This window comes from Notolepis coatsorum (genome assembly GCF_963971535.1).
Source record: "Notolepis coatsorum genome assembly, chromosome: 17".
Lineage (NCBI taxonomy): Eukaryota > Metazoa > Chordata > Actinopteri > Aulopiformes > Paralepididae > Notolepis > Notolepis coatsorum.
In genome coordinates this window covers 96,375,927-96,391,575 of record NC_140181.1, presented here as the reverse complement: position 1 = coordinate 96,391,575, position 15,649 = coordinate 96,375,927, and the positions used below count along the sequence as shown (strand labels likewise).

General features: G+C 42.6%; 1 protein-coding gene across 1 annotated transcript; it reads left to right on the top strand.

Moving 5' to 3' along the window:
- Nucleotides 1-8,264: 8,264 nt before the first annotated feature.
- Nucleotides 8,265-15,585, top strand: LOC311244161 (proteolipid protein 2-like; the record flags this gene model as incomplete). Its single annotated transcript, XM_084333569.1, has 4 exons — nucleotides 8,265-8,699; nucleotides 13,389-13,546; nucleotides 14,026-14,124; nucleotides 15,454-15,585. The coding sequence occupies exons 2-4, from the start codon at nucleotides 13,496-13,498 to the stop codon at nucleotides 15,583-15,585; spliced, it is 282 nt and encodes a 93-aa protein (XP_084189695.1). The 5' UTR covers nucleotides 8,265-8,699; nucleotides 13,389-13,495.
- Between the last annotated feature and the right edge of the window lie 64 nt (nucleotides 15,586-15,649).

The following is a 15,649-nucleotide window of genomic DNA, read 5'->3' as shown; positions in this document are numbered from 1 at the left end:
TTACTAAATATAAACTTGCAAGTACATGGTGTAGTAGTAAGCCATCTCCAAGTGGGCAAGTGATGTGGTGATTAGAGGCACAACCTTTTATTCATATTTTGAAAGTAATTATATTCTCTTTTTTCCAGGACCACATAACGATACGAAGAGGCCAGCCAGAGGCCTCTCTCATTGTACTGTACTTGTCTAATAGATGAACCCTTCAAGAGCAACGGGTACAGGGTCGATATGACCCTGATGTAAACGAGACACTAATCTTTCTACCCCGCGCTCGGTTGCTAACTTGCTATTGTTTTTTGACAGTCTGCCGTGAACATGGGAAATAATTGCGACAGCTCTGCTGTAAACACTGGGAATAACCTTGGTTGCTATGCCCACCACACAAAACCGCAAAACTTCACCCTGGACTCCGGTTTTCAAAGACCGGGGTTGCAGTGTAGCAAATCCCCGGTTGTGTGTGGCCGAACAGTGCAACTGCGCACATACAATCATGGTTATATTAAATCCAGCGCTTGTGTGCAGAGGCGTAGCTGGGGGGGGGGGTAGCTTAGGATGATTCCAAGGGCCCAGCACTGGGGGCCCCCCCAAAAAAAAAATGTTTTTTTTTTTTTTTTTTTTTTACTAGACATCACTCAGGTGTATTATTGATGCTCTCATTGATACTATGTTTGTTTCTGAAGTGTGTGTGTGTGTGTGTGTGTGTGTGTGTGTGTGTGTGTGTGTGTGTGTGTGTGTGTGTGTGTGTGTGTGTGTGTGTGTGTGAGATATATAGAGAGAGAGGGGGGGCTTTGGTAGACTATTGCATTGGTCCATTCATTGAAGATGAACGCAATGCGACATCCTTTACTAGGCTCACCCACCAACAGTGCAGGTGCTGAACTGCTGATCCGAATGTATAGGTAAAAACCATATTATGCGTTTTCATCAATAAAAAAATTGCCAAAATTTTTTTCGCTCGCGCGCTCGCATTCACTGGGGGCCTACAAATACATTCTTTCATGGGGCCCAGAATCTGGAGCTACACCCCTGCTTGTGTGGACTGGGCCTAACTTGCCTGCCATTACGTTGCGTTCTGAAAAGCGAAACTGACCCTGAAAACGAAACGAAAATGGCCCTGTGTGTAACTGCAGCCGTCTCTGTGCTAACAGTCACGTTTTCAGTACGAGAAGACAAGACAAAACTTCTTTCTCTGGTCTGCATCCCCTTAACAATTGTGTGTATTGAGCCGTACTGTATTGTACCCATTCTGCAATCTTGTTGAAATAAAGTTTTCATTCACACTCAAAATCTGTGTTCATTTTTTATTTTGCATACTAATGTTCTGTGTCTTGAGTCGTACTTGTATTGAAAAACTGATTTTATATGTCTGAGGAGAAGACCGGTACTCATCATCTTCGTCTCCACAAAAAGAAAAATGACATGTGAAGTATGTTGTGTGCCAGGTTCAAACAGTGCTGTATATGTACAGTTTATTCCTACTCCTATCCAAGCTCCGGGAGGGTCATCAAAGAGAAGTCGGGTCATCAAAGAGAAGTCGCCTATTCTTAGTCCTTGCCCCACAATGGTGGAATGAACTACCCACCCCAGTTAGGACAGCCGAAACCCGTCCAATCTTTCGCCGTCGACTAAAGACTCACTACTTCAACCATTATCTAAATAAAACAAATCTAACCCTAACTAACCTTACTGTCATGCACTTGTCCTAATAAACTAACCTACACTGTAGCACTCAACACTTTATGAACATTGTTACTCAGCTGATAGAGTTGTGCCCTTCCTGATGGCTTGTCGTACAGAACTTGTAAGTCGCTTTGGATAAAAGCGTCGGCTAATCATAAATGTCTAGATGTAACATTACTGTCTATGTACCTATGTAAACGAGACGAAAGTTAAGTTTACTCTATTATTTCGCCGTCGACTAAAGACTCACTTCTTCAACCATTATCTGAATAAAAAAAATCTAACCCTAACTAACCTTACTGTCATGCACTTGTCCTAATAAACTAACCTACACTGTAGCACTCAACACTTTATGAACATTGTTACTGAGACGAAAGTTAAGTTTACTCTATTATTACTAGATCTGGTATGTCATAAATGTCTAGATGTAACATTACTGTCTATGTACCTATGTAAACGAGACGAAAGTTAAGTTGAAAATGGGGGAAGGTAAGTTGAAAATGGGGGATCTATGTAAACGAGACGAAAGTGAAGTTGAAAATAGTGCGCAGTAGTGCAAATACTTGTCCAGACCGCGTGTTGCTTTTTAACAGCGGAGCAGTGCAAGAATGTGACAATTTGACCATGTGACCGCGGCAACGCGGGAGTGTGGCAGTGCGGAAATAGGCTGTCTCTAAGACAAACTCTAACCTTAACCAGCTCCTTAACAGCGCCTAAACTTAACCGTTCTAACCTTAACCAACTCCGAAACAATGCCTAACCTTAACCTTAACCTTAACCATGCCTAACCTTAACCTTAACCATAGAAAGAATATTGCCATTCTCTAAGACAAACTCTAACCTTAACCAGCTCCTTAACAGCGCCTAAACTTAACCGTTCTAACCTTAACCAACTCCGAAACAATGCCTAACCTTAACCTTAACCTTAACCATGCCTAACCTTAACCGGCGAAAGAATACACGTTAAAAAAAAATCACGTTAAAAAAAACAATTTAATGGGATTCGAACTCGTCAACAACGGACCGCAGGACCGCTGCTCTGCCAGGTGAGCTGAAGCGCCGAATGAAAATCATGGCGGATTAGGGAGGTTACATAATTCCGCAAGCTCTGCCGCTCCGCTCTGCGGTTGCCGCGCCTGCCGCGGGGCGTGTCGCAGCCAATCAGGGAAAACGCGGAAGCAAAGGCAGCACTGCTCCGCTGTTATTAAGCAATAGGCGGCCGACCCGGGTCCGCCTCCCGCTCCCGGACGGATTTGCCGCATGTCCTCCCCCACATCTTCTCCCGTTCTCCCTCTCCTCTGTCGGTCATGTCCTCCCCCACATCTTCTCCCGTTCTCCCTCTCCTCTGTCGGTCATGTCCTCCCCCACATCTTCTCCCGTTCTCCCTCTCCTCTGTCGGTCATGTCCTCCCCCACATCTTCTCCCGTTCTCCCTCTCCTCTGTCGGTCATGTCCTCCCCTACATCTTCTCCCGTTCTCCCTCTCCTTTGTCGGTCATGTCTGACCATAAAAGCTGTAAAAATGCAAAAAATAAATATTAAAAAAAAAAATGTGTAAGGACGCACCAGTACCGATACTCGTATAAGTACGGATATCGGTCCATCGTATGGGAGATACTAGTTTCAAGTTTCAAGTTTCAAGTTTCTTTAATAGTTGTCATACAGAAGTACAGAATACTTTTGTACAAAATGCTTCTTACTGTTGTGCTCCAGAGACTGTGCAAGACAAGATAAGTATGAAATAAAAACATAGTAAAATTAGAAGTAAAAAAAAAAAGAGGTCACAGTGTTCAGTTTAGACATATGTACAATCACTACACTACACTACACTACTACACTACTACAATCGGATTCCAACAAATCTAACACCACAGATAAAACCAGAGATAAAAAGAAAAGAAGACTTGATTTGCTGCATTTCTTTACACATAGAAGCATATTAGATATCTCTAATTGAGAAAGATTACCCCTGTTATGACCCCAAATATGAGAATAACAGCATTAAAGCAATGTATTAATGATAATGAATTCATTCTTCCTCTATCTAGTTTGAAGTGTGTGCACATTTAAAATGCTGAGTCATTCTGACTGTTTGAAATCCATTAGAAGGTTGTGTTAGGGCCCTGATAACATTAAGACAAGGTAGAATAAGGTCAGACCTGTTTTCCAGAAGTCCATTAACAGTAAGTAAGGCCAGGTGTGTGATAAATTAATGTGTGCGTAACAGAGAAGTGTTTTTAACCAATTACAACTAGAGTTCTCCAAGAGGTGTGTCCCTGGGCTTAGGGCTGTCTTAAATACGTTGAAGCTTCGTTCAATGGGCATGGGATTCGAATATGAAAATAAAATTTGATTATTAACACTATGATCGCCGTGGACGAGATTACACGTCATTCCTAGCCATGCTCATTCTGCCGAAGACGCCGTAACTCGTCTTTGATGTAAATATTTCAAAAATCTGTCATCGAAATCATATTTCCTTTCCGGAGCCCTGAGACACACTGCAAAGCTCCACTCAATTCTCTAGCGGTTCAAGAGCGCCATCTGGTGGCCGATCGGCAGATCGCCAACCGGAAATTAACCTTTGAACCGGTAGTGCTCATCCATATGTGGTCCGGGCACTCGCTATCGTTAGAGAGACTCCGTATTGACACAGTGAACATCGATCGGTGCAAATAACTCGAAAAAACAACATGATTTGGACGTATATACTATTATACAACCTGGAAATGGATCGGGCATTTCTCCATCCCATAATAGAAAAAATTCTGTTCCACGCTCATCTGCCAGCGGCGCGAGGAAGCCACGGTAAGATTCAGCGTTATTTTCTAACGTCTTCTATACTAACTGATCTGATGAACATATGACCCACTCTGGATGAATCATCTAACGCTGCCCACGGAATTATAAACGATCCCCCGCCCATCCGGTCATCATCAGATGATGCGTAGAAACTTCTAGAACCACGTCCAGTTGACATTTTTTATCTCGCACAGATTCCTACCAAACTGTATTTGATCATCAATATAATGCATTTAGGGCTATAAATCACGTTCTGAAGAAAGCTGCAGAAAATGATAAAAACATACTTATACTTTAGACCATATTTTAGTATGAATATGTGAATGAAAAAGTTTAACGTTGCTACACCCTGAACAATACATATAGGACATTGAATGGGCCATAATAATGGCAATTTAGCAATAGAATTAAAAAAGTTATAGCCCTGCAAAGAAGGGGAACTTCTCCATAGACAAATAGAGCTGGCGAGGGATGGTAAATTATGAATTTAACCCATGGCGATTAAAGTGTTAAAAGAAATATATATATATATATATATATATATATATATATATATCTTTTTTTGTGTGCAAAATCAACTCTCCCTCCCTTTGTTAACTACAACAAGCAATGCTGTTTGTTATTTAAGATGAGGTCGGACTCTGCACTGACAGATTTGTGTTCATTGTGCTGCTTTTATAAAGCCTCAAATGACGGCTTACAATATTTCATGAAAGCAAAGTGTTTTGTTTGTCTACGATTTAAAAAGGTTTAAACTTTACAGCACTGCCAAAGTTGAACAAAGTGCTGTACAAGTCCCACAACATAACGAATCTCGGCCCCGAAGCTTCGAATTCCAAAAAAGAATTCGAAGGTCAGCCCAGCATCAATCAAGCCTCATGTCTTCACCAATCTTGCATGGGACAACATCGATAGACTTGAGGAAACTCTCACTGGAAAGGGCACATCACATAGAGTCAATGGCCAATGTCTATGGACCACAACTGCCAAGAGCTGAGCTTCCACACATTGAGAAACTGAAGCAGAGATCGGTCACCATTGAGGACCAAGAACTGGGAGTATATGTAGCAGGTGCCAGTGTGGGCCCACAGCCTCTCCCAACCAGGGGAGGAAACCAAGGAAGCTGCTCTTCTTGCCTGGAAGAAGAACCTGGTGTGGGCACTTGCAAGGAAAACGGATACAGAGAATCAGACAATCCCAAGCTGGACTGGTTTTAAAGGTCCCATGTTTTGCTATTCCTTTCACTATTTGGGCAATTTTACACAATTCCTGTGAGTCTATGGAACACGTTTTTTTTTGTCTCCAAAAAATTCATTGTTTTGCATTTCTAATCAAGTACTCTAAAGCAGCATTTTTTCACTTCAAGATTTCAAGCTGTTTTGGGCTGGGCTCCGCCCATACTCGCAAAGCGATTTGAGTGATAGTCACCAACCCGAATACTTGATTACTCAGTAGTTTCAAGTTTCAAGTTTCTTTAATAGTTGTCATACAGAAGTACAGAATACTTTCATACAAAATGCTTCTTACTGTTACGCTCCAGAGACTGTGCTAGACAAGATAGTATCAAATAACATGTAATTTAGAAGTAGAAAATGAGGTCACAGTGTTCAGTATAGACATATGTACAATGTTCGATGCAGAATAGACGTAACTGAATTACCATATAATATACAATACTATGCAGTGTACTAATGTACAGTACTATATAGTGCAAAGCAGAAATGGGATGAGGTACAATTTAGGTACAATTTACAGTAAGGTGTACGAGTTGTAGTGCAATCATTCATCAATAAATATAAAGTGTGGGGAGTGGGTGCTACAGTGTGTTTGTTTAAAGTGAGTGTGTGCTATAAAGTGTGTGGAGTGGGTGCTACAGTGTGTTTGTTTAAAGTGAGTGTGTGCGTGTGGATGTGTGTGCTATGTGCGTTTGATGGTTGTTGTTGTGTAGTGTTCATTGTTCGTTTAGCAACCTGATGGCCTGGGGATAGAAGCTTCTCCTGAGTCTTTCTGTGCTCGCCTTGAGACTCCGGTATCGCTTGCCTGACCGCAGCAGTTCAAAGAGGCAGTTGTTCAGGTGACTGGAGTCCTTAATGATTCTCTTAGCCTTGCCCCTGCAACGCTTGTTGTAAATGTTCTGGAGGGTGGGGAGCCCCCCTCCAATTGTGCGTTCGGCTGAACGTGTCACTCTTTGTAGTCTGCTTCGGTCTTGTGCAGTGCTATTCCCAAACCAGGAGGTGATGTTGCCAGTCAGGATGCTCTCTATTGTACATGAGTAGAAGTTCTTAAGGATCTTCTGACTGACTTGGAACTTCCTTAGGCGCCTGAGGAAGTAGAGGCGTTGTCGTGCCTTCTTCACAACACTGTCAATGTGTGTGGTCCATGTCAAGTCCTCGGATATGTGGGCTCCGAGGTACTTAAAGCTGTTGACTCTCTCAACCGGTGCCCCGTCGATGCTGAGGGGGCTGTAGTCCTTGACCCCCGACCTCCTGAAGTCCACAATCATCTCCTTTGTTTTGCTGACGTTCAGGGAGAGGCTGTTTTCCTGGCACCATCCCGCCAGCTCCCTTCTTTAGTAACATCCTGGAAATCATCCTGGAAATCATCCCAGCATTATAAAGTCCTTGATTCTCAATGTCCTCGTTGCAAAAATGTGCGGTACACATTCGGCGGGTCTCCAAAAACAAAACAAACTTGGCCCATTGCTGGCGGATCATGACATCCTCAGGAAATTAATGCAAGGACGTATTCGCTGCTTGGCAGTCAGGAACAGCACAACATATCTTGCCCGTTTTGTTCATAACGTTTTTAAATGCTAACCCAATGCTAACTAACTGTTAAACTTCAATTCCACGCATTTGCTTGCATACTGCAATAAATAATGGTTGAGTGTGCGCAGTGGTTTCAAACATAGAGGGGTGTTACTATGCAGATGAGAATTATTTCTACGTCAGCAAAACAGTCAAATTCGAATGGCTTAGTTCAGTGTGGGAGAATCTCCTGCGATCTGAACTGGAGGAGTGCGCCAAAATGAGAATTAGAGAGATAGACATAATATAATGATACAACCCCAGATTGCTAGAAAACAATGCTAAACACTGGAAAAGGCTATTTATAAGACAGGGGACCTTTAATATCAGCACCAGGGACTAAGGCCTGGTACCTGCTCTAGCTGGGGGGGGGGGCAGGGTCCTGACTCACAGGTCCCAGCTTCCTGCTCTAGCTAGGGGGGGGGGGGGGGCAGGGTCCTGACTCACAGCTTCCTGCTCTAGCTAGGGGGGGGCCCTGCTCTAGCTAGGGGGGGTGGGGTCCTGACTCAAAGGTCCCAGCTCCCTGCTCTAGCTGGGAGGGGGGGGGGGGACCTGACTCAGACCAACAAAACCTGTCCTGAGGGGGACACCATGTTGCAACACACATTTAGGAATCGAACACCACCCACATAGCCACGCCCTGCATGTTTATTAAGTCACACTTGTCCAGGATGTCTTCACAACTCATTGTCTAAATGCACACAGCAAGGGCCTGGGGGAGGAGTTTAACCACACACACACACACACACACACACACACACACACACACACACACACACACACACACACACACACACACACACACACACACACACACACACACACACACACACGCATGCACGCACACACGCACACACACACTGTCACACATGACCCCCCCCCCCCCAGGAACCAGTTTTGTTGTAAAACCTGATTAAGTTGGCGGACACACACTAAACACAAAACTAAAACTGATTGAGGACCCACATACTGGTGGAACAAGATTGCCCTCCACACAGGAGCCAGAATGTGTGAATTACCATGTTAATGTCTAGGACGAAAGTCAGCCTTTGTTATCAAAGAAATGTATTGTAATTATGCTATGTGGACCAGTCGACTCCAGTACTAGGTACGGAAAATGTTTAAATACCGAGCAGTTTCAACATTAGGACACACTCGACAGGGAACCGGACTGTGTGTGTCAGGGAGACTTTGATAAACCTGTGTACTGCTTTGGAGAATTGCCTCGCTGCTGTTTGCCAATAAAACAAACGATCACTCTCGGACCATTGCTCCACAAACCACTTGGTTCCAGCCTTTTCTTCAATAGTTTGAAACAATACCTTAGTAGTTGGTTCAGAATGGCCAATTGCATGGAGAAGCTGGAGGTCTACGCCAAGACCCGAAGGGGTATTATTCTCACTGCAGAAATAGTAAGTACATTTTTTATATAACGTAGCCAAAAGGCAAATGTATGCAAAAAAATAACCATAACAGCTCAACTACATTAAATAAAAATAATAACAGTGCCTATGCTTTGCATTTTGGTCACCTCGGTCCTCTTCTAGTGTTCATATACTATTATGGGTTCAGTTTAGGTTCATTGTTACCAGTTTATTAACAGTTACTACTACTAGGCTAATTCATCTCAAAAGTACTGTAGAAAAAACGTAGGCCCGTAGCCTAATCGAATGTAGACTAGTTTCCTCTGTCACCAAATGTAACAGTCTCTTACACCATTCTATTTGGAAAATATTCTGTCTGGGAATATGATGGAAAATACCAAGGCAATGAATGGAGACCATGTGGTTTTAGGGTTGGGGGGCGGGGGGCGGGGGGGTCAAGACAAGAGGCTAATAGCCACCTGTCACTTGTCCCTCACTGTTTTCCCATTTGGCACCAAACAGACAAATGCTGTCTTGTTAATGACAGATGAGAAGGTCACACTCACACGTGTTGACTCTGTCCCAGGGACTTTCAATTTCACTCGTTCCACCCCCACCCCTTACTCGAATGGTATTCTGTGTTGTCAGTTGACAACAGTAGGCTGTATATGACCATATGATTAGTGGCTTTAGTCCAATGGAGGAGAGAGTAAAATGCAACGCGCATCACATTCACCATACTATATACAGGCCTATAAAGTGACGTTTTACTCTTTTTCCACATTATGCGTTGCACATCTGGCTCCAGTTAACGTGAGGTATGGACTTGACGTTGAGTCACTCACTCCCCCTGTCCCCAATCATCATCAAGTCTCCAGTTTAACCCTTTCACTACCACACTACAGCAGGTTAACCCTTTCACTACCACACTACTAGTGAAAGGGTTAACCGTCTGTCGCATGGCAGTGAAAGGGTTAACCCTTTGTCGCGTGGCAGGGAAAGGGTTAACCTTCTGTATTGTCGCCATGGAAGGGTTAACCTTTTGGTAGTGTGGTAAGTGAAAGGGTTAAAGCTGATTGCACATCCTGGCACGGGACGTCCCACGTAGACCCGTTTCCCGTGACCACAAGGTTCACGTTAGGTCACATTTTGGTTGCATTTCACGTCACAGTGTTCTCCAAAGACTGGCGGAGCGGTTTCCACCTTTTTAGTTGTTAACTTCTTTAACGTTCTGAAGTTAAAATGTAACATTTACACCACATTCTTATTATTACCACACGAGTCATGTCAGCTCGTTTTAGAGAGCGGCATACACCCCCAACACGTAGCCAACCAATCATAATATAACATATCATAACATGCTGAGTGCTGACATCACTTGTGTGGTAATAATGTCGCACACACGGACCACCTTTCTCACTTTTAGAAAACAGTGACTGCTTTATCGGAACCATTGATAAAACTGTGTTTCTAAAAGTGAGAAGGGTGCTCCGTGTAGGTCACCGAATAAGTACAGACTCTCTTGTAACTCAACAACCTCATTGTGAAACGGGTCCTACAACTCGATCTCGGCGGTCATTAGGTCACCCACCCACATTAACAGTTTTTTTTGTTTGTAGGGGGTAATGGAAAATCCAGGCCGATGTGTGAGGTTCCGTGTCTGGAACAAAGAAGGCTTTAGCTCCCATCTATGGCATGGCATTCAAGGACAGTTACACACTTCACTGGCTGTGCTTGATTACCGCCCCCTGGACCATCCCAGTGGCTTGATAAAAGCTATGGAATTCACCTGGGATGGACGGAAATAGTTCACTAGTGCCGGAAGACGAATGATTGTGCGAAGCTAAACACAGGAAGTCGTTCTCATCACTCCGTATTAGGGTTTATCGTAACTGGGAATGCTCATTTGCTCATTTTCCAATATCAATGGTTCGGTTTCCCTTGACTCGGCTTGGTCTCCTAATCACTTGACCAGAGATTCTGGCACTCATCATATGTTGCTTAGCCAACATATTACATTTGTTATTCCCTTCCTTGCCTGGCTACCCCACACCAAAAGTTAAAAAATATATATTTTAAACGTAAAAAGACTTTACAAACTATGGCTGTGTGTGTTCCTGGCTCCAAAAAGGACAGCTGATTGATTATTTAAAGCTCATTGGTTGCTTTTGTCTTTGGTATCACAACCAGCTCATTCATCTGAGTACTCTGAGTCTGTAGTGTGGTAGTGAAAGGGTTAACTGTCTGTAGTGTGGTAGAGAAAGGGTTAAACTTCTGTAGTGTGGTAGTGAAAGGGTTAACCCTTTGTCGTGTGGCAGTGAAAGGGTTAACCTTCTGCATTGTCGCAGTGAAAGGGTTAACCCTTTGGTAGTGTGGTAGTGAAAGGGTTAACAGTACTGTGACGTTATGCTCCATCAGCAAGTTTGGACGGCAAGTTTTCCATACCTCTACAAATCCAATTTGAGTCCACTTGTTTTGTTTTTTTAACATACTTCAAAGATCAACAGAGACATGACCAGTCTTGAACACGTCAGTCTTTAAGTTGCAGAGTGACACATGGCATCACGACATAGTCAAACACACCCAGTTAGATCAAACCCCTTCCTTTGTGATACTGTAATTCTAGGCGGTCAGTAATGATGAACGGAATGCAGGGTGAGTCACGCAGAGCTATTCTGTTGAACTGCTGTACATGCAATTATAAATACAAAATGGTCACATGGTCAAATTCTTTTCAGATCATACTTGTAGCTGTTCTTCTTAATTGGACAGCAGTGGAAAGGGACAGGAGAGAATGTAAACAAGAGAGTATGTCATCGACGTGTGACATGGCTCTACTGAACCGGAGTTGCTTGTGCAAAGAACGTGTCTCAATCCACTGACTCACGGAGCGCCCGGACAAGCCGGCCCATATTTTGGGTTTTACTGCTGTCCTCTGGCATAATAATAAAGACCGGACTGAACTGAAATTATAAGAAAAGGAAGTTCCATAGTAACAGTTGTTGTGACTTGTTTGGTGTCTCCCCGTTCCATGGGCAGGCCTCCTGCTCCTGGCACTCATGCCGCTATTGACTATAATTACACTCACTATTTCCGCCAGTCCGCTCCGAAAGAGCCAATCATTATGCGGACCTGAATAAATCTGAACCGGGGTCTTTTGAAGCCAGGCCCATACAGATGGCTCTAAAAAGCTGTGTGTTCTGACATAAAGGTGTCAACATCGGAGCCTTTCTTGTCGTGAAGGACCCTTGTGTTATTAGTGGGTGTTTCTCGGCCTCCTTCAGTAGCTCCGCTGCCCTCACACAGCAGTGGGCCGAGGCCAGAATAGAGTCTTTGTGTAGGAAATTAATTACACAGCAAATTATCGCGTTATGAAAATTAACTCAAAATTAATTAAGAACATAGAATAAACATTTACAAACTTTTTTTTTTAAAAAGGGACATCTATGGATCTCAGGGAATGTATTCCCAGTGTCAGAAATACTGTGTCTGTTACTAAGCTTGAGTAAATTGTAATGAACCAAATGAGAATATCAATTAAATATATATATTTTTTTTACTGTGAATAACAGCATGCTAAAATTGACCAGACCTGAAGAATCTAAGCAAATGAATAAAGGGAAGATGATTAAACAGAAGGTTTTGTAGATACAGTACTGAATTCTGCCATCCGGACACATGCAATTTGAAATATGATTATAGAATATAAAATATCGGGCCTAAAATGGTTATGCGATTCAAATACGATTAATTTGATTAATTAATTACAAATCCTGTAATTAATTCGATAAAAAAATTTAATCGCCTGACAGCACTAATATATATATATATATATACGGTAAGAATGAATATATATATGGTATATACAGGATTATTGTACATGCTATCATACAGAGTTATGTGGAGGAATCCCTTTTGGTCATCCCAACAATAGCTTCAATCTCACACCTTGATGAGAGGGCTAAAGACCCCACCCCCTCTTGATTTTGATCTTTTTCGTTTTCATTTAAAAAAAGGTTTCCGTAAAAACGGAATTGTCTCAAGAAATAAGTGCGTGCCACAGAAAATAGCGTTTTCAGGCTCCCAGAACGCAGTTCCGTGTGGATGAAAGGTGCATACGATAAAATACTTTGACTGATACGACCAAAATCGGTTTAGTCTGGACATGGCCTTAAACTCAGTGCCCTCACCTCTCCCTCAGTGTTCTCCTAGGTGGCCAGGATGAGAGCACTCCTCTTAACCCAAGCTCATTTATCCTATATGTACTATTGTGTTTCACTATTAAACCTATATTGATCACGAAGATCCGTCTACAACATAAATCCGGTTCTACACTAGTTGTATGGGTTATGCAGGTGTATAATAGGTATAGAAGGATTATATGCAGGTATATTCAGACAGATATACAGTACTATTGTACATGCTATCATACAGAGTTATATGGTAGACTATAGTATGAGGTAGGTAGTTATGATTAAATCCATTACCATTCACACACACACATTCACACCGACGGCGGAGGCAACCATGCAAGGTGCCGACCTGCTCATCGGGAGCAGTTAGGGGGTTAAGTGCTCAAGGACACATCGACGCGCTGCCGGGAGGAGCCGGAATCGAACCAGGGAGCCTTCCGGTTGCCAGACGACTGATCTCCCTCCTGAGCCACTGTCACCCCCATTACTGATGACTGATTACTATGATTGCTATAACCCACCCTTCTCTCTCTCTTTTTTTTAGTTGATCAGTTTTATCATCCTCATCTGCTATGCCGCGTCGCAGAGCGCCGCTTACTGCACAGTGGCTATCCTTACCATGATCTTTTCCATGGTCTTCTTGGCCTCTTCATGACGAACCGGGAGATGGAGAATGCAGAGATCGTAGTGGTCACTGGGACTGTGAGTACATCCGCTTGCCTCGGCTCGCTTTAAACATTCACCTCTGACGTTCACTTTAAACACTCTTTAACACTACACCATATTTGTATCTATTTATTACTAAACATTTTTGCACTACCTCTCTACCTCATTTTTGCATTTAGCATTTAGTAGTCTTTGCATTTTGTACATTTTAGTTTTGTATTTGTATATTTTGTATAGTGTTTGGTCTTTATTATTTTCCTTTTGACTGTACGAAGCACATTTCACGAGGCTCATACAGAACCAAGCATGTACTATAATCACTATAATGTACATGTACTTTTTATATGTGAGAAATAAAACAAAACTTGAAACTTGAAATGGATGTACCACACACACACCACACACACACACACACACACACACACACACACACACACACACACATGGGCATACACTCTCACAATCATCATTTGTCATTGCTTATACAACTACTGTCCTCTCCCTCTTCTCTACAGGATATTTTACGTGCGTTTGTCGGCGCGGTCCTTCACATCGTCATCTCTCTGATCGCCGTGATTAATGCCTGCGGGGATCGGGCCCGTATCGCAGGCGGGGTCAGTTAAACCCTTTCACTACTGCCGCACTACCAAACGGTTAACCCTTTCAATCACTGCGACAATACATGGAAGGTTAACCCGTTCACTGCCACACGACAGCGGGTTAACCCTTTCACTGCCACACTACAGAAGGTTAACCCTTTACTATCACACTACCGACATAGTAAAGGGTTAACCTTCTGTAGTGTGGCAGTGAAAGGGTTAAAACCCCTGCAGCTCCCACTTGTGTTTCTGTACACAGGCGGAACCTTTACAAACACGGGACCTGCTTTTGTTATCGGTTCTTCATACGTCTGACGGTGATGTTGTGAAAATAGGAATTCAAAAGCACATTGTTCTATGTTCCAACAACCCCAGAGTTTTGACTGTCAACAAACATCAGCTGGTTGCTTATTCCGTCCAACCTTATTATAGATATGACCACTTTAGGGGAATCGTTTTGACTTGTTGGAACCCTAGCCTGACCCTAGAGTGAAGACGACTTGAAATCGACTCTACACATTGCACGCAAAGTAGATTTCAGCGAGCTTTGTTTGCTGTGTAATATTAACACTTTGGCTAACTAGCTGGAGCTAGTGTGAGGAACAGCATGTGCGGAGATGACGAGGGCAGAGACAAACGGGACAGATAGAGCCCTGAACAACCTTTTAAGAGAAGGAGACAGGAAATCAGGCATTGATGGAGGGCACTATATCAAGGTATAGGGGCATTTAGCTTTCATATGGTGCATCATCATGGCTATATATTAGATTAGATTAGATTCAAATGTATTGTCATTATACAGCACAAGTACAGTACAACACAAAGGGGTTTGGCATCCAACCAGAGTGCAAATGTAACAGTAAAGTGTAATATACAATGTACAGTTGGTTAAACTAGGTATAAAATATATAAATTGGTACTACTGAGTATAGTGCTAATCAGGTGTAGGTAAAGAGAGTAGTATTAATATGTACAGTGATACAGGTATAAAGATAAGGGATATGTACAGATATAGCTGTAGTATCTACAGATATGTAAAAGGATTATATGCAGGTATGTAAAGAAAGATGTGGATAGATAGATATACGGTAGAATAAATATATACTGTATATACAGCATTATTATACAACATGCTATCATACAGAGTTATATGTGTTATATGCAGGTGTATAAATAGGTATAGAAGGATTGTATGCAGGTATATTCAGACAGATGTGGATAGATATACTGTATATAAGAATAATAGAATATATATATACGGTATATACAGTATCATTGTACATGTTATCATAATGCAGCTTATATACAATATAAATAATATTTTTTTCATTTTTTTCTCTTTAGGTGCTTGGCTTGATTGCTGGCCTGATCTTTGCCTACGACACCTACATCGTCATCCGTAAATGTGTCGTATACGTGCAGGTAGCAAATGATGGTGAGAACGAGAACTGCACTTTCACTTTCACAGTCTGCTAAAGTGTCACCTCAAAAACAACTGTTGGCGATGCCTCGATACCACGTCATCACTACCGATATACTG